Here is a 26,940-nt window from a genome sequence, read left to right on the forward strand (position 1 = left end):
TGTTTCATCCTTGCCAAGACAGTCAAGAGAGCCTTAACTATTTTCCCCGCCCCCTGCCTTTTTTTGCCTGTCTTGGGACTTGAACTCAGGGCCTAGATGCTGTCCCTTAGGTGGTTTTGTTCAAGGGTAGCACTCTACCACTTGTGCCACAACTCCATTTTCAGATTTTTGCTGGTTACTTAGAGATAAGAGCCTCATGGACTTGCCTACCCAAGATGGTTTCAAACCATGATCCTTAGATCTCAGCCTCCTGAGTTCCTAGGATTGCAGGTGTGAGCCACAGGCACCTGGCTCCCCTTTATTTTTGACAAATACCTCACCAGATTCTATCAGAAGAGTCTGAGAAACATTGGCATAATGCTTTTAGAAAGAATGAGCTGAAGTCAGAAATTTCACTCGTTCTACCATTAACACATTAACTTATGTGAGATATTCTGAGTCTGTTCCTTTACCTGCAAAAAAAAGTGATTTGAACAGAAATTTAGCAATCAAAAGTGCCTTTCTTTTAAAAAGTTATAAAAGTCTCCCCCTTCCCATTTCTAATAAAGTCTTAACTTGACACTCAGTAAGTTGAAAACAAAAAGAAAGTAATAAGTAGGGCTAGAAGGCCTGGACTCTTCCTACTTAATATCTCCTTTAATCCCCACAGTTCCACCACCAACTACTAGCTGCCCTCTTCCACAAAGGATTACATCTTAAAGCCAGTCCCTCCTAAGCTGAGATCTTTCACTGTGGCTTTATCTTCTTCACTTTCATGCACAGAACAGCAATTAATCTTTAAATATAAAAGAAAGGAAGTGACAGATATGTCAGACTCTTCTTTAAAAGTAGGGAATAAGGGAGGACCCATTTTTTTTTTTTTTTTGTATCTGGTCGTGGGGCCTGAACTCTGGGCCTGGGAGCTATCCCTCAGCTCTTCAGCTTAAGGCTAGCGCTCTACCACCTGAACCATAGCACCACTTCTGGCTTTTTTTTTCCTGCTTATGTGGTGCTGAGGAATCGAACCCAGGGCCTTATGCATGCAAGGCAAGCGATCTACCACTGAGCCACCTTCCCAGCCCTTTTTAATTAATTTCTAAAGGAAAGGATGTTAATGCCGGGCGCTAGTGGCTCACTCCTGTAATCCTAGCTACTCAGGGGGCTGAGATCTGAAGATCGTGGTTCAAATCCAGCCTGGGCAGGAAAGTCTGTGAGACTCTTATCTCCAATAAACCACTAGAAAACTGGAAGTGGCGCTCTGGCTCAAGCGGTAGAATGCTTGCCTTTAGCTAAAGAGCATAGGGACAGCATTTAGGCCCAGCGTTCAAGCTCCACGACCGACAAAAAAAAAGAAAAGGAAAGGATGTTATTTTAAAAGTTCCCCATATATAAACAAGGCCTGGTGGCTCATGAATTTGGGAGTTGATTCCCTGGAGAAAAGCTCATAAGCCCTCATTAAGAAAAAGAAATTGTTGCTATTATGAAATAACTCAGGTAAAGAGTAGATTTCTTTATGAACAATGTTACTCCTTCCCTCGCTCTTTCCCAGTTTTTCCCTCCTATCCTTACCCACAAGTTGTGTAGTTCATTTTCACCATAGTGTCTAGTGAGTACTATTACTGCATTTATTCACCCTTTGTCCCTCCCAATCCTATGCCCCTGTTTACCCTCCCAAAGACAAATAAATGAACAAAACAAAGAAAACAAAAACAGCAATGAAGAAAAAAAACACGTTTCCATTTCCTGGAGTTCATTTTGATAAATATTATTTTATAAGATCAGATGCACATAGGCATTGTGCCTCTGTGTTCCTAGGACTGTTCTCCTTTGGTCTCACTATGCGTGATGACAAGTGAGGACAAGTATGCCTACCACACCTAGACTCCGTTGAGTACAGGGTCTCACCACTCTGTTGCCTGGGTTGGGATGACAAACACATACCGCTATACCCAGCTGTTGGTTAAAGTGGGATATCATACAAAGGACACATGTTTTTTTCTCATATGTGGAAGCTAGATCTAAAATACACTTGGAGCTGGGCACTGGTCGCTTATACCTGTAATCCTAGCGACTCTGGTGTTGCTAGGATTTGAAGATAGCCCAGGCAGAAAAGTCCATGGAAACTTATCTCCAATTAACCACTAGAAAACCAGAAGGGGCACTGTGACTCAAAGTGATAGAGTGCTATCCTTGAGCAAAAGACCTCAGGGACAAAGACAGTCCTGAGTTCAAAGCCCCGTGACTAACAAAAAAAAAAAAAAAAAAAAAAACAAAAACAAAAACACAGGGACATGATAAATCATAAACACTAGTGAGGAACCTAATCATATAGAAATGAGAATAAAATTAGTTTGCATAAAAGGTCATCCACTCTAAGAAAGACTGTTTACTGAGGCTTAGAAAACAATATATTGCATACATTTTGTGACTAAATTCTTTGATATAGTCTGACCCATATTAATTTACCAGTTACAAGAATTTTACTGTGTCAAAAGGCATGCTAATTTGTCTTCAGACAGTTTGGTTATGAACTATTTTATCTTTAGAAGCCATTATTGATAAGTGACTGACAACTGATTACTAACAAAATAAATATAATCCTTTTCTTTTTGGTTTTTGGGGTTTTTTTGGCCAGTCTTGGGGCTTGAGCTTGGGCATTATCTCTGAGCTTCTTTTGCTCAAGACTAGCATTCTACCACTTGAGCCACAGTACCACTTCCAGCCTTTTCTGTTTATGTGGTACTGAGGAATGGAACCCAGGGCTTCCTGCATGCTAGGCAAACATTCTCTACCACTTAATAGGTGTGGTTCAAGTCTATTCTAAGTCTTTTCCTTAACCTTGTATCACTACTTCTATCAGTATGTTCCTACCAGCAATTGGCTGTTTTGCTGTGGATAGGCCAACATTCAGTAGTAGAAGCTATTAGGTAATAATAAAGACTGCTTAGAGACCAGAATTCCTTGGTTTCTGACTTAGCAATGATCCATGTATACTTTCCAATATCCACTTACCACTTTCATACAGCACTGCCAGTTTTAAATACTTGCCCAAATTTAAAAAGCAATCATGTTTGGTTCAAATGTGTTCACAACCCAAAACCTAGATCTGAAAGCAGTATTAATCAATTAAATAGCCATAAAATACTCTAAGGAGACCATATATAATTTAGCACTCTACCTTGAATAGGAAGGCCACAATGAAGTAGATGGATTACAACTGAAAAACTATGATATGACTGATGTAAGATAAATCCAAATGGTGGCTTAGGAGACACTTACTATTTAGCATCCTAAGTAAACACCTTTTATTTCCTTTTTTTTTTTGGGTCCGGTCATGGGGCCTGAACTCTGGGTCTGGGCACTGTCCCTCAGCTCTTCAGCTCAAGGCTAGTGCTCTACCACTTGAGCCACAGCACCACTTCCGGCTTTTTTCTTTTTTTGCTTATGTGGTGCTGAGGAATCAAACCCAGAGCCTCATGCATGCAAGGCAAGCGCTCTACCACTGAGCCACCTTCCCAGCCCCAGTAAATACCTTTTAGCAAGCCCACAGCAGCTTCTGGCGACAACATGAATGAATCAAGGGAGCGAGCAATCTCCAGGAGTCCATTAAAGTGCTGAGCCATATGATCCCGACAGACCGAGCAAATATTATGAATGGCTTTGGCTGCAGCAGAAGCCAGAGGTTTTTCACACAGGCCTTTCATCAAATAGCCCAACACTGGGTCTAAGAAGTAAAGTCAAGTAGAAATTACATATATGAAAGTCAGAGTAGAAATTTACACAACTGGAGCTGATCTCACTGACACAGTATCAGGCAGGCCCTATTTCATTGTTCACATCTTCCCCAATGTCTAAACTTAGGGATTCATAAAACATTTTGAAAAACCCTAAGTTAAGAGTATATATGATCATTTAATTTTAAGAATACAGCAATATATGAAAGAATGTAAAGTTCAGACAGCTATCATTATACTTAGAGATGAATCATTTGTTAAGACAACCTACATTACTAAGGACAATGATACTGTCTAAAGCTGACATTTTTATATTTGACTCTAGTCACAAATGTCTTTTAAACATAGAATCTTTAGCACTTCTAAATAAATTAACTCAGTGTTTTATTTTTATCAAATGTGTTTTAAAAAACTGAATGCACAGGTAAATTTCTATAGAATTCTACTCATTTTTTAACCTTCCTTTATAAAAACCACAATGTTTTCTACAGAAAACACTATGGTTAGTGAACATTTCCCGAATATTTTAAAGTAACCTCATAGCACAATATTTTTTTTCTTAATTTAAGAAATCAAAAGATGGGGCTGGGAAGATGGCTCAGTGGCAGAGTGTTTGCCTTGCATGCATGAGGCCTTCGGTTCGATTCCTCAGCATCACATAAGCAGAAAAGGCTGGAAGTGGGGCTGAGGTTCAAGTGGTAGAGCGCTAGGCTACAGCTGAAGATCTGAGGGACAGTGCCCAGGCTCAGAGTTCAGGCCCCACAACCAGGAGAAAAGAAAAAAAAAGAAATCAAAAGAGGAAGTGGCACTGTGGCTCAAGTAGTAGAGTGCTTGCCTTAAGCTGAAGAGCGTAGGGACAGTGCCCCAGCCAAGTTCAAGCCCCACGATCGACAAAAAAAAAAAAAAAAAAAAAAAAAAAAAAGAAAGAAAGAAAAAAAAGAAATCAAAAGAATAATGTCTTTGTAAAAAATTCTGTTACTTGCCCAGTGCCAGTGGCTCACACCTGTAATCCTAGCTACTTAGGAGGCTGAGATCTGAGGATGACAGTTCAAAGCCAGCCTGGGCTGGAAAGTCCCTAAGACTCTGATCTCCAATAAACCACCAGAAAAACCGGATGTGGCACTGTGGCTCAAGTGGTAGAGCACTCACCTTGAGATGAAGAGCTCAGGAACAGTGCCCAGACCCAGAGTGCAAGCCCCATGACTGATTTAAAAAAAAAAATCTTTGGGCAGGACGTCGGTGGCTCATGCCCGTATCCTAGCTACTCAGGCTGAGATCTAAGGATCACGGTTCAAAGCCAGCCTGGGCAGGAAAGTCCGTGACACTCATCTCCAATTAACCACCTGAAAATGGTATGTGGCTCTGTGGCTCCAGTGGTAGAGTGCTCACCTAGAGCTGAAGAGCTGAAGGATTACGCCAGGCCCAGAGTTCAAGCCCCATGACCAACAAAAAAATAAAATAAAATAAAATAAAATAAATCTGTTACTATTGTACTTGGGACCATTTCAAAAAAAATAGCTTCCCAATCATCATCTAGAAAGAAAACATTCTAAAGTAACATAATTAAAACAGCTCTATTAAAGCATAGTCACTACTATACTACCATATATCATGAATAGTTATAAAACATTTTACATTCCTACAGATTCCCATTAAAAAGTCATATGTGGGCTGGGAAGGTGGCTCAGTGGTAGAGCGCTTGTCTTGCATGCATGAGGCCCTGGGTTCGATTCCCCAGCACCACATAAGCAAAAAAAAAAAAAAGCCGGAAGTGGCGCTGTGGCTCAAGTGGTAGAGCACTAGCCTTGAGCTGAAGAGCTGAGGGACAGCGCCCAGGCCCAGAGTTCAGGCCCCACAAAAAAAAAAAATAAATAAATAAATAAAATAAAAAATAAAAAGTCATATGTGAGTGAGGGAAGGGGTGATATTGTCTAAAAAGAAATGCTATTTTTTACCTGACTTATGTAACTATAAGCCCTTTGTATATCACCTTTATAATAACAATTAAAATTCTGCGCTAAAATCATTATGTGAGACTTTCTTTTACTTTTCCTGTAGAGAGCCCAAAGGATGCTAGGATACACAGTTCTGTAAGAAAATGTAATTTCCTAGATAAGAACAATGTCCTAAGCTGGGTGCCAGTGGTTCATGCCTATAATCCTAGTTACTCAGTACACTAAGATCTGAAGATTTTGGTTCAAAGCTAGCCTGAGCAGGATAAGTCCATAAGGTTCTTATGTCCAATTAATTACCAAAAAGCCAGAAATGGAGCTGTGCCTCAGGGACAGAGTCCCAGGACTGGCACCAAAAAGAAGGGGAAAAGGGGGGAGGGGGGATGTCTTAAAGCCCTTCTCTCTATATTTCTAGTCTAACAACCAATATAACGCAGCAACCTATGCACTGACTACCCCTTTCACAAGAATCAAACCTGTTTAGTCTAAGACCTTCACCAAAGCAATTCTAATGCTGTAGACTTTAGTGGGTCCCAAAATGGAATGTTCATGGTTTTGACTACTTTAAAGTACAAACATTCAGCAATTTGTTTACTTTTTATGTACAAACCTGAGTGAGATACTGTAAGATTTGCTTCTTACAGGACACAAACTGAAGTTAATACAAACAAAAGCACTTTTGCTTCTTTGTAAAAAAGTGTTCAGAAATGAAAGCCAAATGATGAAGCAAAACAAAGTGAAAAAAATCTAAGAATTAGAAAATAGGGATTTGGAAACATGGTAGTTATAAAGTGAGCATTCTTGTCATATGCTTTCTATACAGAAAGGAGGAAAAGGAACATATCTGTTCACTACACAGCTATTGTTTCATCATCAAAACAAGATCATTTGTAAAAGAAAATCAAGTAAAATGGTAATAATTTGGAATTTAAAAATTTTTCAGAATGTATCCCTTCAATGACAGGGGCTTGATATATGTTACCCTGGATAAATTATTTGTTGTATTATCTCAGTGTCCTTATCTGTAAAATAAGGGGGTTAGGATAAATGATTTGTACTTTCAGCCCCAATTCCCAAGTTATTATATGATTTTTAGTTACCTTTTTGAATCAACAAGGGCAACCAAAAGTTGTATAATTTAATTCTCTTCAATTTAAGTATTGTGTTTTGAATGACAATTCCTAGTTTTTATGGAAAACATGTATTTAACACAGAAGAACCTCTATATTACTTTAACCTATTAGTAGCTTCTAGTTAGAAGTACAGATCTAATTAGTACAACACACAGTGCCAAAGATCAGGAAAAACAGAAATGTTCATGATTAAGTAAAGCATTAAAATCAAACCTTTTTCCTACCTGTAGATTTAATTTTTCAAAGGCACTTATTCCAGATCAGATTCAAAATGATTTATCAACTAAGCAACTTATATAACCTACTCTTATATATACAAATATTCTACCTGTCAATAAAGAAGAAAGAAAGAACAAAAGAAAGAAAACCACACACAAAAAACAGAAACAAAAACAAAAAACAGAAGTATCAGCAACAGATGGGAAATAGTTACACATACCAAGGAACTGAGGATTTCGATCAACCACTTCACTCATTTCTCCAACCAATTCAATGCTAGTATATCGCACAGCTGTATGTACAGTCTCTGGGAGACGGACAACGCCTTCTAGGACTTCCACAAGTGTAGGATTGTTCTCCCTAAGAACAGAAAGCAAACACTAACAACTTTCAGACTTTCACAGAGGTTCCAGAAGATAGCAAAATAGGTTTAAGAGAAAATACTATAATATGTAATTAAGGAGTATAGCTTTAGTTACGGTGAGGGTACTGGGGCTTGAACTCAGGACACTGTACTCTTGCTTGGCTTTTTCCTTAAGGCTGGAGCTCTACCAGTTGAGTGACATTTCTACTTTTGGCTTTTTGCTGGTTAATTGGAGATAAGAGTCTCATAAATGTGTCTGCCCAGGCAGCAATCCTCAATAGCTAGAAATTATAGGCATGAATCCGCTTTGCCTGGGTAAGGAGAACCTCTTAATAAACACAAACTACTTAACTCCTAGAATATTTACTGGATTAGAACCAATGTACTATTTCAATGAGTAGCTAAGAAAGGTAACTAACCTGGGGCTGGGAAGGTGGCTCAGTGGTAGAGCGCTTGCCTTGCATGCTCAAGGCCCTGGGTTCGATTCCTCAGCCCCACAAAAGCAAAAAGAAAAAAGCTGGAAGTGGCGCTGTGGCTCAAGTGGTAGAGCGCTAGCCTTGAGCTGAAGAGCTGAGGGACAGCGCCCAGGCCCAGAGTTCAGGCCCCACGACCGGACCCCCCCCCCCAAAAAAAGAAAGGTAACTAACCCAAATAAGTTCCTCCCCCTTCACTCCCAGGCGGTGGGGAGATAATACTGACATTTAAACTAAGGACCTCGTGTTTGATAGGCAGGTGCTCTTACCATAGGAGCCACACTTCTGTGGCTTAAGATTTTTGCCCAGGCTGGCTCTGACAACAATTCACCTATTTATTTACATTGTCCTTGTCCTTGTAGCTGGAATGACAGGTGCCCATTACCATGCCCCACTGTTTATTGGTCAACACAAAATCTTGTAAACATTTTTTTGTGCAGGTTGATTTTTTGTTGCTGTAAATCATGGGACTTGAACTCAGGGCCTGGGCCCTGTCCCTGAGCTCTTTGCTCAAGGCTAGCGCTCTACCACTTTGAGCCACAGTGCCACTACCAGTTTTCCAGTGGTTAATTGGAGATAAGAGTCTTACAGACTTTCCTGCGTGGGCTGGCTTTGAACCATGATCCTCAGATCTCAGCCTCCTGAGTAGCTAGGATTATAGGCCTGAGCCACTAGTGTCCAGCACCAGGCTGATTTGAACTCAGTTCCTCTTGATTTCAGGCTAAGATAACCGGACTGAGTCACTGTATCTGTCAGTATGCTATATAAATTTACAGTATAAATAACTTCTGAAAGATTCAAGTCATAAATAGAATTTCTACTCTAAGAAATCAGAAATCAAATTGACATTCAAAAACTTTTAGTGGCAATAAGTAATAATGATCCTATAGATTTTGCTATTCTTTTAAGTCAAAGAATTGTCTATGCCTTGTCTCTCTGAAACTCATGAATGACTCTCTAAAACAGAAAGAATAATCTAATTAAACATCTATAATGATAATTAACCCAAGGCCACAAAAGCAGGTCAAAATTAATGCTTATTCAATTGCTTTTAAGCAAGTACTAACAATTTAACAAATTCTTAATCATGACTAGTTTCACAAAGGAACCTCAATTGGAAAAATAAATCAGCAATCTATTCCTAGCATCAAGAGTAAAATGGATTTTTAAAAACTGCTTTTTTTTGGGGGGGGGGAGGGGAATCTTTTCTTTTTTTGGTGCTGGGGGTCAACCCCAGGATGTTGCACTTGTTGGGCAAGCACTTTGCTCCTAAGCTATATCCCAGCGAAAGGGTAAACTACTTTTAACTCTAGGAAGTATGTTAAAACATGACATCAGTGATTCAGGCTATGCTGAACTAGACCATAAAGTCCTAAAACTAGACACTATAGAAATAAGAAGTCCTAAGTATATACCATGTAAGAGAAATATGGTATAATTTTCCTTCTTTTTAATATTTACAGATCCCAGCAAAAGACTTATCAGAGACTCACGGATCAACACTCTTTGCTATAGCTGCCATGATAAACAGAACCGCTTCTGTCACTTCCCAGGGTGGATTGCCTTCTTTCAGAGTAGAATATAACTAGAGAAGAAGAAGTAGATTATGGATCCATTAAAAGGAAAACAATTCCAAAACAAACAAGAAAAGAAAAGCTAGGTTAAAAGAAACCTAGCTCCTCGTTTCTAAATTTGTCAGAGCAAGCCAAAAATATTAATTCGTTGAAATCTTCGCTAACTAGGAATAACTATTTTTTTAAACTTGATATACAACTATTTAGAACTTGAAGACTTTAATAAGATAATCATCTACTCCAGAAAGTAAGTGCTATGGGAAACACAAAATCTATTACATGAGTTTCTCTTTCTGGTCTTGACAGCTGATAAGTATATGAAAACATAACAAGTAGAGATACAACATAAATCCTCTACATCTGTATTAGCTCTACAATTCTACTACTACTTGCCCCAACAATGATAGTCTAGGTTAAATTCTTGAAAACAGGATAGATCCTTAAAAAAATACCTATGGCAATACCCTATCTAAGCACAATTTTATTTTTGCTGTTTGTGCCAGCTTGAGCTTGAACTCAGGGTCTGGGCACTGTCCCTGAGTTCTTTTGCACTCTACCACTTGAGCTACAGCTCCACTTCTGGCTTTTTGCTGCTTAGCTGGAAATAAGAGCCTCACAGACTATATTGCTCAGGCTGGCTTCAAACCATGAGCTTAAGATCTCAGCCTCCTGAAGTAGCTGGGATTACAGTTATGAACCACCAGTGCCTGACTAAGCACAATTGTCTGCTCGACCCCGCCACTCGCCAAAAAAGATAGAATACTAGTGGGATACTCAGATGTTCTAGCCCAGAATTTTCCGGATTACATCTATGTATGGAATATGACTAGGTAGTAGTTTAAAAAGACTTCTATAGTCAAGTAACGGACACTATTACAAAAAAATTAAACCTCTGCCCCTCTATGACTTCATAATGACTTTAATATACTATTAAGATATTTATAGTATTCCCCAATTTTAATAGATGATATAACTTTATTTATTTATTTTGTCAAAGAACATCTAGTCTGGTATTCCACAGAACACATCTTGGCAACATTGATAATTTATCTATGTTTGTAAACTGAAGTCAAAGCCACAGAGCTGATGAGAAAAGGGCTGAAATCTGAGTATAGGTCATCTGCCTATGGTTCAGGAACTTCCCTGAATCTGCCTTTTAGGAGTGTCCAACTCTTCATTGTGAAAAAACATGCTCTGTAATAAAAAGTAACACTTCCTAAATAAAGAAGTGCCCAAATATAGAAACTCTGATTGAGTTACTCTCCTCTTCCCCACTTTTCTTCTTTAGGTTAGTTCACAGCAATCAAAACTAGTATTTCAGAGCTCATTAAAGCATGATTCAGCCAATATGAAAAACACTTGAAATTCTTCTGTAAAGTAGCAAAATGATGATGACTGCAATCTTAACCTTACATGACAAATGTTACTCATTCTAAAGGAAACCTACTTTAGGATAATCACCTCTGAAATGAAACTGTACAGAAACCTATCTATCATAAGTGTGAACAATGAAATGCCAAATAACTAAGTCTTACTAGGAATGGCACATAATTATGAAAGTAGAAAAAGTAGTCTATTTTTCCTGGCTAGGTCCAAATTTCACTAAGTTTCCTGGAAGCTTTAAAGCTTATCTCTGACCTTCCATTCCATTATACTAATGGAAAAGCTCTCATTGGCAAAACTAGTGGAGTAAGCCACAAGCAATCATCCATAGATTGAAAACAGCTCAGATACAATAAATAAACATAGCTATCATATGCGAGGCACCTGCACATCTAGCATCTCATCTAGCCACTGAGTTTGAAAAAAATAAGATGGAACATTTACAGAAAACACAGAAGTAAGCACAATTAAGGGTCAGTAAAACTGGCCTAAGAATCTCCGAGAGAGCTTACCTGAGCAAAACACTCCATAGACCCAATTAAGAAAATCAAGTCCTTCACCAGGTCTGATACCCTCATCCGAAACTCCCCAAAGTCATCAGTCTCCTCAGGAACCCCTTCCTGAAATTTCAAATCAGGTAACATGTGTTTTAAATTTACTGAAGTTTTCAGTGACCTCTATAAAATCAGTAAGGAAAAAGCCATTAAGTAGTCAAGTCCTAATGGACCAAAGTTGTTCAAACCACAAGAATATTTTATTATAATAGAGGATCTACCAGAGAAGTAGTAAAAGAAGAGTTATAAGTCTATCAAGAGAAGATCCGCTATTTAGTACTAACCAAGTTTCTGAAGCTTTTTGTTCAAGATCTACGAAAATCAACCATTATCACACATCAATTCACATGGAAAATAGAATTTCAGACTTTTAAAACTGTCTTATCCAAATATACATCTCTCTATATATAAAGGATATTAATTTTGATATGGTTAAAGGCATGTATGAAAATCTTGGGCCATAAATACCTAGAAAAAGTCCTTAGAACTTTTGAAAACTGGTAATCTAATTCAACTATTTTGCTTTAAGATAAAGAAAATAAGGTTCAGGAATGAGGAGGAAATAATGGCTTTATCATATAAAATTAATGAGTAAAATTATAAAACACTGTAATTTATAAAATACTATACACTTAAAGTACTATACATATATGTGTAAACAATACAATACTTTTTTTTTTTTTTTTTTTTTTTTTGTCGGTAGTGGGGCTTGAACTCTGGGCCTGGGCGCTGTCCCTCAGCTCTTCAGCTCAAGGCGAGCGCTCTACCACTTGAGCTACAGCGCCACTTCCGGTTTTCTGGTGGTTTATTGGAGATAGGAGTCTCACGGTCTCTCCTGCCCGGGCTGGCTTTGAACCGTGATCCTCAGATCTCAGCCTCCTGAGTAGCTAGGATTACAGGCGTGAGCCACCAGCGCCCGGCTACAATACAATACTTTTAAGAAAACTAGTGCCACTACATTATCAAAGATAAGAAGGAGAACAAAAAAATAGAATCAATTAACAGAACAGCCCTCGTTTTATTTACAATTTGGTCTTCTAAGTAAGATATGGTAAAAAAAATAGGGTTTCTCAGTTTAACAACAATAATTAATGGGGTGGGGGTGCTCAGGACACAGGATTATTACACTAGACATTACTAAAGTTCTGTGGAGACACAAAATGCTCAAACACAATATTAACATTAAAACCAAGAAACTAGCATGTCAGATTTAATTATGAGCAATTAAATGTACTCAAAGTCCTGAAATCAACAGCTAATCAAGATGAAATAAATGAGGTAAAATTTAAAGACATTATGCAAAGAATTAAGGCTGATGAGTTTCCAGTAGACTTCCATATTACTTGTATATTTTCTTCTAAGCAAATAGATTATTTCCTTTAATTATAAAATCAGAGTAAAGAAATTACATAAATATGAGGGGGAATGAATTTTGTAATTTTCAGTATCCTCACATCAAGATTTAATTTATAACCATATATTTTACACTACTAAAACAGAATATAAACTCGGCATGGTAATCATATTCATATAATCACAACATTGGGGAGGCCAAAGTAGGATTGCAAGTTTGAGGCCAGTCTGAGTTACACAGAGTTCAAGACCAGTGTGAGTTACAAACCAAGACTGTCTCAAAAAAAAAAAAAAAAAAAAAAAAAAAAGAGTTGGGAATGAGCTATATAACTCAATGGTAGAGCACTTCCCTCCTAGCTAGCATGAAGGTCCTGAGGTTCAATCCCCAGACCTCCTCCCACACAAGTACAGAATTCTACATTTTGATTTTTTTATTCTTAGCATACCAATTATTTCAATACTCATTATTTTTAATTGCCACATAATGGTACATCAAGTATATGCTAGACATGGTTACTTCTATACCAGTAGACAGGGTTAAACATTTTCTACTTTTATAGATAATGTTTATACATATAATAGATACTATTTTTTCCTTCTATTGGACTATTCAAATAAATTATTAGGAGAAGAATTACTGACAGCAGAAGTAGTTTTTTTCTAGATAAGCCAAGTCTATTACGGGGATTGATTTCACTATAAGCTAAAGTGTTAAAAAAAAAAAATCAGCTTTATTTTCTACCTTTTCAAATTAGCTCTGAAAAGTGGAGAAAATGAGGACTTGAAGTAGAGACAGAACTTACATGGTCTGGTTCCATCTGGCAATGTCGAGCCAAGGCATGAAGCAGCCTCTGAATGTAAGCTTTAAAGATGCCATGAATAACCTCATCATTAGTTTTGTATAAATGTTCTCCTAGTCGGTACCAGAAGTTAAAGGAAATTTCTACCACCTGTCAAAAGAGAAAAGATATTTTATTTGATTGGCAAAGAACTGGAGTAAGAAGACAGTTTTATTATTACTAAGGCCAGACAGGAAAGACGATATACTTTTACATGTTAGGTGGAACCATTTAAAGAGCCACGGGGCTGGGAAGGTGGCTCAGTGGTAGAGTGCTTGCCTTGCATGCCTGAGGCCCTGGATTCAATTCCTCAGCACCACATAAGCAAAAAGAAAAAAGCCGGAAGTGGTGCTGTGGCTCAAGTGGTAGAGCACTAGCCTTGAGCTGAAGAGCTGAGGGACAGCGCCCACGCCCAGAGTTCAGGCCCCACGACCAGACCCAAAAAAATAAAAAGAGCTACATTTTTTTTCTACTAGATTCACTACATTATCCTTCCAAATTTCTCCATGGTCAGCCCAAAAGTCCACTCAGAAGGACAAGCTTTATATTCCTTATTTACTCAGGTATCTCCCCCAAAGTTAATTTTAGAAAAATAGAAATTGAAGAAGTAAAGCATTTTTCTCCAATATTGAAATCATTTTATTATATTGGGAATCAGAGGAATTTTTTTAATTGGGAGAGGGGGGCCAGAACACTTCTTAACAGCCAAAGTCAACTGTAATTCTCTTAACATAACTAAAAAGCTTTTATGTAATCCCCCCCGCCCCCCAGTCATAGGGCTTGAACTTTGGGCTTGGGTGCTGTCCCTGTGCTCTTCAGCTCAAGGTGGGCGATCTACCACTTGAGCCACTGCACCACTTCCAGTTTTCTGGTGGTTTATTGGACTTTCCTGCTCAGGTCGGCTTTGAACCATGATCCTGAGATCTCAGCCTCCTGATTAGTTAGGATTACAGGTGTGAGCCATCGGCACCCGGCTTTATCTAATTTTCATTTGACCACTTTTGTGAGGAAGAGAGAAAGGGAGGAAAGACTGGGATTTTTACTTGTAGCTGATCTTCCTTATAGCACTAAAGGAGTGACTGTTATTGTACAGTGCTATACTTCTCCCAAAATGTTTTGGGTGTCACCCACATTTAGATATCCTTATAAGTTACATGAAACAAATAATGCCCAACTCAAGAACACATCGTTCCCAATGTTCTTTTTATTTTACCGGTCCTGGGGCTTGAACTCAGGACCAGGGTGCTGTCCCTAAGTTTTTATACTCAAGGACAGCATTCCTATTTGAGCCACAGCTCCATTTCCAGTTTTTTGCTTGTTAATTAGATAAGAGTCCTATGGATATTTCTGTCTAGGCTGGCTTCAAACTGCAACCCTCATATCTTAGCCTCCTAAGTAAGATTACATGAGTGAGCCACTGATGTCCAGCTCTCACTGGAAGGTACAAACTTTGTACATGAAGAAATTCTTTAAAATCTAGCAAACTTAAAGGCACAGAGTTATTTAGGAAGTGGGAGAATTATAAGTTTTTGAGGCCAGTATGAGCTATACATAGCAAGTCCCAAACTGTCTTAAGCTACATACTGAGAACAGGTTTCAAAAAACTTCAAGGGCTAGGTATGATGTAGTTCAGTAGCAGAGTACTTTTCTAATATGTACAATGCCCTAGGTTCTATCGTCAGTATCACACTCACAAAAAAATGACAGGCATCTTTAAATAAACATTTTTTTTAAAGATAAAACCTTGCTAAAGTAACTTAGGCTGACTTCAAATTGATGAGTTTCTCCTGCCTCAGTATTGGAATGCTGGGTTTATAAGCATGAACCATCATATCCAGCTCTTAAAGATTTTCAAGAAATTCTTCTTAAGTTTAAAAATCCTTTTCACATTCTCCTCATTTGGAGAAAAATTTGAGGCATGAAGGTAGGGGTATAATAAGGAGAACTGGTACATTCTACAGTTTGGATCTTCAAAGTATTCTCAAAGGTCCTTGTATCTGAAGACTTGATTCCCAGCCTGTGGTACTAATGAGAAGTGGTGAAACCTTTATGGCATGGAACCTAGTAGAAGGAAGTAGGTTATTGAAAACAAGTCCTTGGGAATGATATTGGGACCCAGCCAGCCCCTCCTCTTCCTCTTTCACACCTCCTGCCAAGAAGTAAACAGGTTTATTTTCTTCTATCAATCTCTACTACTATGGTCTCCTATAAGCCCAAAACAATGGACTCAATAGATTAAAATGGATTCAATAGATTAACAAGGATTAAAACACCCCAAAAACTGTTAAACTAAATCTTTCCTATCTTTAGGTTAATTACCTCAAATTTTTCTCTTGTTATTGTTTGTTTTTTAAACAGTAAAGGACAACTGTTTAACACAGTGTGGTTTTTAGCTGTAAAACGCTAGAGTAAGTTGATTAGAAAGGGGGCTTATTGGGGGCCTAGAGATATTACTCAAGTGGTAGAGCACCTGTCTCACAAGCTTAAGGCCCTAAGTTCAAACTCCAGTACAGGAAGGAAGGAAAGAAGGAAGGGAGGGAGGGAGGGAGGGAGGGAGGGAGGGAGGGAGGGAGTTTGGTAAGAGGGACAGAAGGAGAGAGAGGCAAGTAGGGAGGCTCATTGGATGGTGGAAATGTAATGAACTTGTTTTTCTAATAGGTTCTTTGAGGTGTCTAAAATACCTCAGAAAAATCAAATGAGAATGCAAAGTGAAAACCAACATATAACTTTAAAATTATTCCAATACAAAATAAATTCCTACAACCATTAATTAAAAACAAGATTATGTAATGGAATATAGATAATACACAATAACTTGGAGAATCATGGCCTTAGCACAGTAAGAAACACTACCTCATACTGGGGATGCCCTGCACAGATAAGAAGCAGTTCCAAAGTTCGTAGATCTCCCAGACCTTGGCCGGGAGTACAAACAATTTTTTCAAGAAAAGTTTCACATAGTTCAGTAAAAATACGGCAGTAATTCAGAACTCTGTAGAAAACAGAAGAATGAGAACACTAAGTCAGAAATCTGGATATCATATTCCTAGGCACCATAAATCAATAAATAAAACATTCCTCAGTGTTAAGTGATATGTAGTGATTATTGACCATTATACATCACACTCTATGTAGCGGACCCCTTTACTTGGATTATCTACTTCCACACAAATAAGTAAAATGACTTGCAAGTTATTTTAAATCCTTAATTTACAAAATATTTACAGGGACTGGGAATGTGGCTTAGTGGTAGAGTGCTCGCCTTGCATTCATGAAGCCCTGGGTTCCATTCCTCAGTATCATATACACAGAAAAGGCCAGAAGTAGCACTCTGGCTCAAGTGGAAAAGTGTTAGCCTTGAGCAAAAAGAAGCTCAGGGACAGTGTCCAGGTCCTAAGTTCAAGCACCAGGACTGGCAAAAAAAAAAAAAAATTCACATAAAAAAATTCTACCAAGTCATACATGGTATTTTAAAGTTTATCCTTAATTCTTACAGCCTTACCTTTGTAACTGAAAAACATTAATACTTTCCAAAACTGGTAATTCTACTTATCTTGCATCCATCTTGCCACTCTTGATTCGGGTAAGAATATTAGAGCTATAAGATGAAGTGTTTATTAGAGTCACTGAGAATCACAAATGATGGATGAATAATAATAACTCACTTGTCTAAATCCTCACGTGCCACAGCCATATGGTAAGCAGTCTCCAATGTCAGGACTCCCTGAAAAAGCTGCATGGCTAACGGTAAGTTAGTCTCCACATTCTCTATGGCATAAAGAGCTGAGCACACACAGTCTGAAGCAGCTTCATGTAAATTAGATGAGGTCTTGTCCTGTTGCTGGAAGGTAAAAGGAATACAAAATCAAGAAATATGGCCTTGTAATCCAAGTAGCATAAAAGCAGTCATAGGCTTCTTCTGAAAATGTACACTGTATGTGTAACAGCCCAGTAGTAGGAGAATCTCAATCAGAGTCTGGTCCTATACCAAAACATGAGGCCCTACCTGAAAAACTAAAATATAAAAAGCAAAAGAACACTTAGGTGGGTACAGTTCTTGCTCTACCAGGTTCAAACCCCAGTATCAAATAAATAATTGAAATTTATTTTATTAAAAATAAAAATACAGCTGGGCACTAGTGGCTCACGGCTATAATCCTAGCTGCTCAGGAGGCTGAGATCTGAGGATCATGGTTCAAAGATAGCTTGGGTAGGAAGGTCCATGAGACTCTTATCTCCAATTAACCACCAGAAAACTGAAGATGGAACTGTGGCACAAAGTGGTAGAGTGCTAGTCTTGAGCATAGCAGCTTAGTAACAGTGCCTAGGTGCTAAGTTCAAGCTCTATGACTGACAAAAAAATAAAAAATATAAAACAAAAACAAAAAACACTATTTTATACATTTTTTTTTTTTGTTCATGGGGATTGAACTCTGGGCCAGAGCGCTGTTCCTCAGCTCTTCAGTTAAAGGCTAGTGCCCTACTACTTGAGCCACAGGGCCAACTTCCGGTTTTCTGGTGGTTAATTGGAGATGAGAGTCTCACGGACATTTTTCACTCAAGGCAAGTGCTATGCCACTTGAGCCAAACCTCTGCATCTGGCTTTTTTGGTGTTTAATAAGACTCATGGGCTTTCTGGCTCAGGTTGGCTTTGAACTATAGGCCTCAGATCTCAGCCTCATGAGTAGCTAGGATTATAGGCGTGAGCCCCCAGCACCCCACCATTTTATACTTTTATAACAAAGAAAGAGATAAACAGCTTTTAGTTGGATCTTAATATTTAAATTATTTGTAAGAACGATCTTATTACATTTTCTAAACTCTGAGTACTAAAACTAATATCTTTATTTTAGTACTTGATGACAAGAAAATGATACTACTGCTTTTGTAAAATATACCCTCTAGTAACAGTGTAGAAATATGAAAACACTATGTTGTAGATATTAACATTCTAATAAACCATTACTTACCAAAACCTCAAAAAGGAGCGCTAGTAACTTATTGTTAGCCATAAAGTTACTGTCCAAAACTCCCAAATTAAACCAACTTCCCAAACAGCGAAAGACTTTTATAAGCATTTTCTCATCTGTTCCAGTTTTTTCTACACAGGTCATCTGAATAGAAGAAAAAAATAGAAGAAAAATTTAACATTAAACATAATACTTACACCATTGTTATAATCACCATGCAAGTGTTACAATGTACCACTGTTATTCTTTCTCAATAGAGCAATAGAAGAACAGGGTGGATATAATCACCCCATAGTAGAAAGATTTTAGAAATAACTTACTAGGTTTCATTCTTTTCTTTTTTTAAAAATATCTGAGACTGGAACTGGAACTTGAAACCTGCTGTTTCTGCTCACTGGCTAGTGTTCTATCAACTGAGCCACAACTCCAATTCTACCCCTCACCCCGATTAGGTTTATTTCTCACTTTTGCAATATATCCTTTTAAAAATACAATTGTTTTTAAAGTGGTATTTAGTCATCTACATACCAATAAATTAGCTTGGTATTCCACTGTGTATTTTCACATAATTGTTATCTCTTATGTTCTAACAAGTATCATAACATAGAAAGTGACACTACGGGGCTGGGAATGTCGCTTAGGGGTAGAGTGCTTGCCTTGCATGCATGAAGCCCTGGGTTGATTCCTCAGCACCACATAAACAGAAAATCCAGAAGTGGTGCTGTGCTCAACTGGTAGAGTACTAGCCTTGAGCACAGAGAGGCTCAAGGACAGTGCCCAGGCCCTGAGTTCAAGCTCCAGGACTAGCAAAAAAAGAAAAAAAAAAGTGACACTACTATAAATAAGCTAGCACTAACAACAACAACAACAACAAAAAGCTAGGCACCAGTAGCTCACATCTGTAATACTAGCTACACAGGAGGCTGAGATTTGAGGACTGCAGTTTGAAGCCAGCTCAGACAGAAAAGTCTCTATGAGACTCTTATCTCCAATTAACCACTCAAAAACCAGAAGTAGTACTGCAGTTCAAGTGGTAGAGTGCTAGACTAGAGCATAAGGAGGGACAGTGCCCTGGCCCTGAGTTCAAGCTCCACAACTAACTGATTTAAACAAAAACAGAAGTGGAGCTCTGGCTCAAAGTGGTAGAGCACTAACCTTGCGCAAAAGAGCTCTGGAACACTGCCTAGTCCCTGAGTTCAAGCTCCACAGACAACAAGAGTTACATTAACACTGTCCACTGTCTTCCTGTGCAGATGGTTTTTGTGGTATGTTTTTACCCAAGTAAAGTATAACTTCTAGATAAAAATGTCTCAAGACAGCTTTGCAGGCAATGTGTTAGAAACATAACTGCCATGGAGTTAAGAAGACACATGTAGGGGAAGGGTAGAATCCCAAGTTCATCAGATTAGATCTAAAGGTTGACACTAAGTAAGCCCTATGTTTCCATTATCATGCCACAATGATTACATGGTAGTTAACTGACTTGATGAAAATAAGAAAACCAGTTTAAAGAATAAGACTGTCTGATATTCATGTTTACATTGTAGATATAAATTATATAGGATTCATGTTTACACTGTAGATATAAATTATACAGGGAGAACCTGACTCAATGCTTCCTCATTTTTTTTTTCTTCTTTTTTCTTTTTTGGGTCAGTCATGGGGCTTTAACCCTGGGCCTGTGTCCCTTAGCTCTTCAGCTCAAGGCAAGCACTCTACCACTTAAGCCACAGCGCCACTTCTGGTTTTCTAGTGGTTAAGTGCAGATAAAAGTCTCATGGACTTTCCTGCCCAGGTTTGCTTTGAGCCGCAATCCTCATATCTCAAGTCTCCTGAGTAGCTAGGATTACAGGCGTGAGCCACCAGTGCTGGGCTTCAATGCTTCCTTTATCATAGAATCTACATTGAAGATGACTGCTTTTTATTACTATCCTCCAAGAAATACTAGATGAAGTGAGGTTTAACATGCAGAACGCTACTAAAAATATTAAGGTTTGAAATGCTACCCCCCAAAAAATGATTTTAAAGTCATCCTTTATTTTAATAATGCAGAAAAAAGGATAGAAAAGCAATACATACATTAAAGTATATACAGGGGGGGGGGGGGTGTGTGTGTGTGTGTGTGTGTGTGTGTGTGTGTGTGTGTGTGTGTGTGTGTGTGTGTGTGTGTGTGTGTGTGTGTGTGTGTGTGTGTGTGTGTGTGTGTGTGTGTGTGTGTGTGTGTGTGTGTGTGTGTGTGTGTGTGTGTGTGTGTGTGTGTGTGTGCGCGTGTGTGTGCGCGCGCGCGCACGCGCGCACGGCTGGACACAAATGTATTTAAAAGATTATTAGGGTGGACCTTCCAAATATATTTAAAAGACTTTAGGACTGGGCGCCAGTTTCTCACACCTGTAATACTGGCTTCTCAGGAGGCTGAGATCTGAGGATCACATTCCAAAGCCAGCCCAGGCAGGAAAAGTCCAATACTCTTCTCTCCAATCAAACACCAAAAAGCTGTGTTGCAAGTGGCAGAGTGCCAGCCTTGAGCAAAAAAGTCCAGAGCCAGTGTCCAAGCCCTGAGTTCAAGTACCAGGATCACATGAACAACAACAAAAAGACATTCATTTTTGTTACTTGTTTATTTAGCAGTTTTGTTTACTGTAAGTTTTTCTGAGGCTCTTTGTTCCCCCGGTAATCAAGACAAAAATATTTAGAGGTGTTTGAAGTTGCCTGAGATCACTAAAATGTCCAATTTAGATACTCTTAGGAAAGGAACACAAAGGTGTAATGCCTCTATGTAAATTCCAGGAAATGGGGGGCGGGGAAGATCACAACAGTATTATTTTGTAGTAACAAATGAATATACCTGAAAAGAATTCCCATAGTAGGATCTTTATGAGGTGCAGCTCTTGGAGCTTGAACTCAGGATATTTTACTTTTGCTTGGCTTTTAACACTCACTACTTACTTGAGCCACAACTCCACTTCTGCCTTTTTTTTATGGGTAACTGGAGGTAAGACTCCCCAAGCCTCTTTCTCAGATCTCAGCTCCTAAGTACTAGGATTATAATCTATAAGCATGAATCATCTGTAGGGCCTTTTAAAATAAGGTCCAAGGCTGAAAAAATAAAAGGTTGTAGTAAATTTTCATTAAAATAAACTATAGCCTCTGAGAGACTTATCTTTTAATGCTGATACATACTGATAATAGAGTCTTTTACTTCAATCTTTGAAGCCCTGTGGTAAGCTTAACTGTTTGGTTTCTATGATTCCTGAATGGCATTTCAACATTAATACTGTAACATGGTATTTACACATAGGATTTGTTTTTCTTTCTAACTTCAAATTTAAATATGGAACGCTGAAAAAATGTACAGTTAAAATTAGCTGTTTTGAAAAGAAATTAATAATAATTAAATAAAAATATATCATAAAGCTTCTAAGAGGTATCATCAGTTCATTTCTGAGTACTTAAAAATCTGCCACTTTGAAGTGAGGCCTCAAAAACTGCCTCACATGTAAATGTAACAGTCTAGAAAAGGCTACCAATAGAAAAAGAAAATTAGCAGGGATAAATAAAAATCGAAATTATGTATTAACTAAATAGGGAATGGAGAAAGAAAAAGAGGAATATCAAAAAATTCAATATAGCCAAGTGCCAGTAGTTCTCACTTGTAAATCCTATCTACTTGGGAGACTGAGATATAAGGATCACAGTTCAAAGCCAGCCATGGCATCAAAGTCTGTGAGACTCTTATCTCCCAATTAACCCCAAAAAGCCAGAAGTGAAGCTGTGGGTCAAGTGGTAGAACCCTAGCCTTGAACACAAAAGTTCTGCTACAGCACCCAGGCACAGAGTTCAAGCCCCAGAACTGGCAAAAAAAATTAAAAAAAAAAAATAATAAAGGTCAATACAGTAAACCTTAGCATCCATGATTATATGGCTCCAAGGAGATTGTAGGAGGAAAAACCAGTGTATGCTCAGAATGCAGAATTCAGTACTACTGTGATTCATTTTCCTATAAGACCATACAATTTCCACTAAAGATATACATCTTTCAACAAATCTAAAGTTTTTACTTTATCATTTAAATTAACTACATTAACTTTTTCCTTTCATTTAGGGTACCATTTGCTTTCTAGGAAACATGTTTTCACCAAATTAATGGCAGGAAAGCAGTCATCCAAGCCTACAATTTAAACATAACTGATGATAATAGGACTGAGAGCTTCTCCAAACCAACTAAGCTGTATAACAAGAATTAAAATTCTTTTTGAGGAAAGAAATGTACATAACACCCAACATGGAAGAAATAGTTGTAATGTCAAAGCTTACAGAATTTACAAACTATAGACCAAGATAATGACAATCTGCCTTGTGAAGGTTAAAATGTGTTTGTGATTTTAACTAAGTACCACTATCCTATAATACAGTGAAATTTATGTAATCACTTAATCTCAATAGAAAATTATTTTTGAAATTTCTTTTGATATTTAAAATTTTGTTACTATTTTGGGCCATGCTTGATCATAACTGCCTATAATGCAGTAAGACAATGGGTTTACTATATATTACTGGGAGTGGTGGCACATGCCTGTTATTCTGGAGATTAAGGGAGGCTAAGATAAGGATCCATTGAGCCCAAGAGTTTGGAGTCAGTTTAAACAGGGCCCTTTAGCAAGGTCGGGGGAGGGAAGTAGTAGGAGAAGGGGTTGTTACAGCAACAGGTTCCTAAATACTTTGAGCCCAATAACTCACTTTACTGATCACTCTTTAAAAACAAGTTTTAAAAACATTCTTTTCAGCTAGGCACCAGTGGTTCATGCCTGTATTCCTAGCTACTCAGGAGGCTGAGATCTGAAGATCATAGTTCAAAGCTAGCCAGGGCAGGAAAGTCTGTGAGACTCTTTTTTTTTTTTTTGGGGGGGGGGCGGGTATTGGTTGTGGGGCCTGAACTCTGGGAAGGTGGCTCAGTGGTAGAGTGCTTGCCTTGCATGCCTGAGGCCCTGGGTTCGATTCCTCAGCACCACATAAGCAGAAAAAGCCAGAAGTGGTGCTGTGGCTCAAGTGGTAGAGTGCTAGCCTTCAGCTGAAGAGCTGAGGGACAGCATCCGGGCCCAGAGTTCAAGCCTCACAACTGACAAAAAACAAACAAACAAAAAAACCATTCTTTTCTTTCTTGCCATTACCTCATATGCTCCAGGCAAGGCATTTCCCCCTTACTGCTTCCCCCTCCCCTCTTATCTCATGACCAAGGGAAAGAAAAGAACATCCAGACTACAATTCCAGGTATTAATCACAAAACATCAGGAAATAAACAGAACTAAATCCAACATTCACCCGTCCCACCCAAAGTCATCCCTAAACATAACACCTCCATCTGTGCACCCTGTACAGGGTGGGTGTTTTGGGGGGAGGGGTTGGTGTGGGGGGGGGTGGGCACCACAGGGAAGCTAAGGCATACATCCCCATCTGCTATGGTGGAGATCTACAAACTTTGTTGAATATCTTGCTCACAGACAATGAGCATCAACTTGTGATGGACAAGGCACAGCCTCTATGATGAGAATCCTAAGTCCCCTTACCTGATGATGCCACACCAATGGTGGAACCAATTGGGACTGTAAGACAGATGCAAGAAATACCAGGATAAATCATTATTGGAAGTGCATCCTCGCAGGACTCTGTAGGGAGTGCCCAAGCAGAGGAGCCTAAATAAGATCCAAACAAAAGGCTAGTAAGGACCCTTCTGAATTTTGAGACATGTTTATCAGGCTTATAGGAAATACACAGACTCTGACCCAGGACCTCTGATACCCTACACATAGTTATAGTTAATATGACTTTTTTTTTGGTGCCTATACTGGGACTTGACCTCACAGCCTACGTGCTGAGCTTTTGTGCTCAAGGCTGATATTTGAAAATCCAAAAAAGCTGGATTTACAGGCTTGAGCCAATTCCCAGCTTAATAGGACTTTTTTGGAATGAATATTCTTGACATTAAAAAAATACCATAATAAGCAAAAGGAATACCTGCCATGAATTTTGTTCACAATTTGTTGTCACTTGCTTACAAGGATAAACAGAAATGGAAACCAATTCAAAGAGGGTCCTTAAAAAAACAAAAGGCTAATACTAGTTGTTCACACCTATAATTCTAGTAACCATGGGGCTGAGATCTGAAGATCCCAATTCTAAGCTAGCCTGGGCAGGAAAGTCCATGAGACTCTTATCTCCAATTAGTTACCAAAAAGCTAGAAGTGGAGCTGTAACTCAAGTAGCAGAGTGACAACTCTGAGAGTAAAAAACTCAGGGACAGCACTTAGGCCCTAAGTTCAAGTCCCAGTACCAAAACAGCACCCAGGTCCTGAGTTCAAACAAAACAAAACCAAATAAACAAAAAAGGTAACAAGGATTAAGCTAAAAGGACATTGGAGAGAAGCTACCAAAAAAAAAAAAAAAAAACACCCTGAGAACAAATGGCCTTTGGAGGGTCTGATGAACTCTCAGGCTAAAGACTCCGATGATAAATAACCAGGCCCAAAGCTTCAAATTAACTCTGGCAGCCAGGCGCCAGTGGCTCACGCCTGTAATCCTCTAGCTACTCAGAAGGCTGAGATCTGAGCATCTTGGTTCAAAGCCAGAGCAGGCAGGAAAAGTCCGTGAGACTCTTATCTTCAATAAACCACCAGAAAACGGTGCTATGGCTCAAGTAGTAGAGCGCTCACCTTGAGCTGAAGAGCGGACAGACAGCACCCAGGCCCAGAGTTCAAGCCCCACCCCACCCCCAAAATTAACTCTGGCATCCCCTATCAAAATAGCTCCACAGGAACCTGGGAAACACTGACAGTGGTGACACAATTAATTAACTTCCTACTGAATAACATCACTTAGTAAGTACTATTACCATTGTCATGGTGGAGATAACAGGACAAGCCCCAGGGCAACCCATGCAGCTTACTGTTTCTAGTATAGAAATTAGGACAAATGATTGAGATACCACTTTCTGTACATTCTAGATTGTTTTATTCCTCTCTTAGGACAAGATTTATTATGTAAATTAAATGCTCAAATAACCTTTCCACCAGGAAAGCAAGAGCTCCACCTGTAGGTACTCCTGAGAAAGTCAGCTGACTGCAATCACTAGAAGCCAACAAATTCAGCTGGGTTTGTTGTCTACAAAAATGTGGACTTACCTGACCAGTCTATTCAGAACCAGACTAGGATTTGTTTACTGATGGCAGCAACTTTATGAACAATGACCAACAATAAGTTGCATACACAGTAGTCACTGAACAGCAGATAACAGAGGCAGCTATTCCCAGAAATTGGCCCAGAAGACTGAACTGATCACTCTAACTACAGCCCTACATCTCTCAAAGGAGAAAAAAGATAAAACATATACTAACTCAAAACATGATTTTATGGTGGTACACTGATGGAGTCACATTGAAAAAATAGGACTCAATGACAGGGAATAAGAACATTAAATATGGGGCTGGGAAGGTGGCTCAGTGGTAGAGCGCTTGCCTTGCATGCATGAGGCCCTGGGTTCGATTCCTCAGCACATAAGAAAAAAGAAAAGAGCCGGAAGTGGCGCTGTGGCTCAAATGGTAGAGCGCTAGCCTTGAGCTGAAGAGCTGAGGGACAGCGCCCAGGCCCAGAGTTCAGACCCCACGACCGGACCCCCCAAAAAAAAACAACAACAAAAAAAACCAACATTAAATATGCTTGAGAAATCTAAGCTCTAATACAAGCTGTGGTTGTCTTGGCCATCAATGTTGGATATATATTGCTCATGGGAATCAGAAGGCTGGCAAGGCAGCCAAGTGGGTTGCCAAGTGTGAGAGAATCCTTGATACCCCAATTATTTTTGGATCTATATAAAACCCAGTATATAAAAAAAAATAAAATAAAAAAGCAGGCCAAGGAATAGAGTTTCAGTTTGGGGAAAACACCTCAAAGTAGAGCAAAAATTCTCATGGGCTTACACTTTTGCCTGAGTTACTATACTCAGTCATGGTAAAACATCTACATGAGAGTATACATTATGGTCATGATATACTGATAAACTCATCTCACCTTATTTGTAGGAATCCAACTACAATAATTACACAACAGAAAACTCAAAAACATCCCTTCTTTGGCAAGAATAGCACTAAGAGAAAGAAAATCTCTGGGAACAGAACACATAGGAGAATATCCCTTTGAAGACTGGAAAGCAGACCTCACTCAGATGCTAAACTATTGGAAACTTTAAATATCTGTTAATATTGTTGATACCTAGTTGACACCTTTTACAGATGGGTTGAAGTTAAAAAGTATCAAAGTGACAAAAATTTTCTAAGAGACCATTCCAAGATACAATAGACTCCATCTTCAATTCAGAATGACAACAGACCTTCCTTTGTGGTGGAAGTCATCCAACATCTCA

General features: G+C 38.7%; 1 protein-coding gene across 2 annotated transcripts in view; it reads right to left on the reverse strand.

The window, feature by feature from the left end:
* Tnpo3 (transportin 3) overlaps positions 1-26,940 on the reverse strand; it is a 93,468-nt gene that overhangs the window by 30,749 nt on the left and 35,779 nt on the right. For both annotated transcript variants that reach the window (XM_069996720.1, XM_069996721.1), the window contains exons 5-12: positions 18,528-18,671; positions 17,223-17,398; positions 16,411-16,549; positions 13,522-13,668; positions 11,324-11,431; positions 9,348-9,439; positions 7,238-7,377; positions 3,512-3,703 (exon numbers count right to left, since the gene is read on the reverse strand). In XM_069996720.1, coding sequence (XP_069852821.1) covers positions 3,512-3,703; positions 7,238-7,377; positions 9,348-9,439; positions 11,324-11,431; positions 13,522-13,668; positions 16,411-16,549; positions 17,223-17,398; positions 18,528-18,671 — 1,138 coding nt within the window. The remainder of the gene's footprint in view (positions 1-3,511; positions 3,704-7,237; positions 7,378-9,347; positions 9,440-11,323; positions 11,432-13,521; positions 13,669-16,410; positions 16,550-17,222; positions 17,399-18,527; positions 18,672-26,940) is intronic.

Source organism: Dipodomys merriami, unplaced genomic scaffold, assembly GCF_024711535.1.
Source record: "Dipodomys merriami isolate MVZ:Mamm:240054 unplaced genomic scaffold, mDipMer1.0.p SCAF_5, whole genome shotgun sequence".
Taxonomy (NCBI): domain Eukaryota; kingdom Metazoa; phylum Chordata; class Mammalia; order Rodentia; family Heteromyidae; genus Dipodomys; species Dipodomys merriami.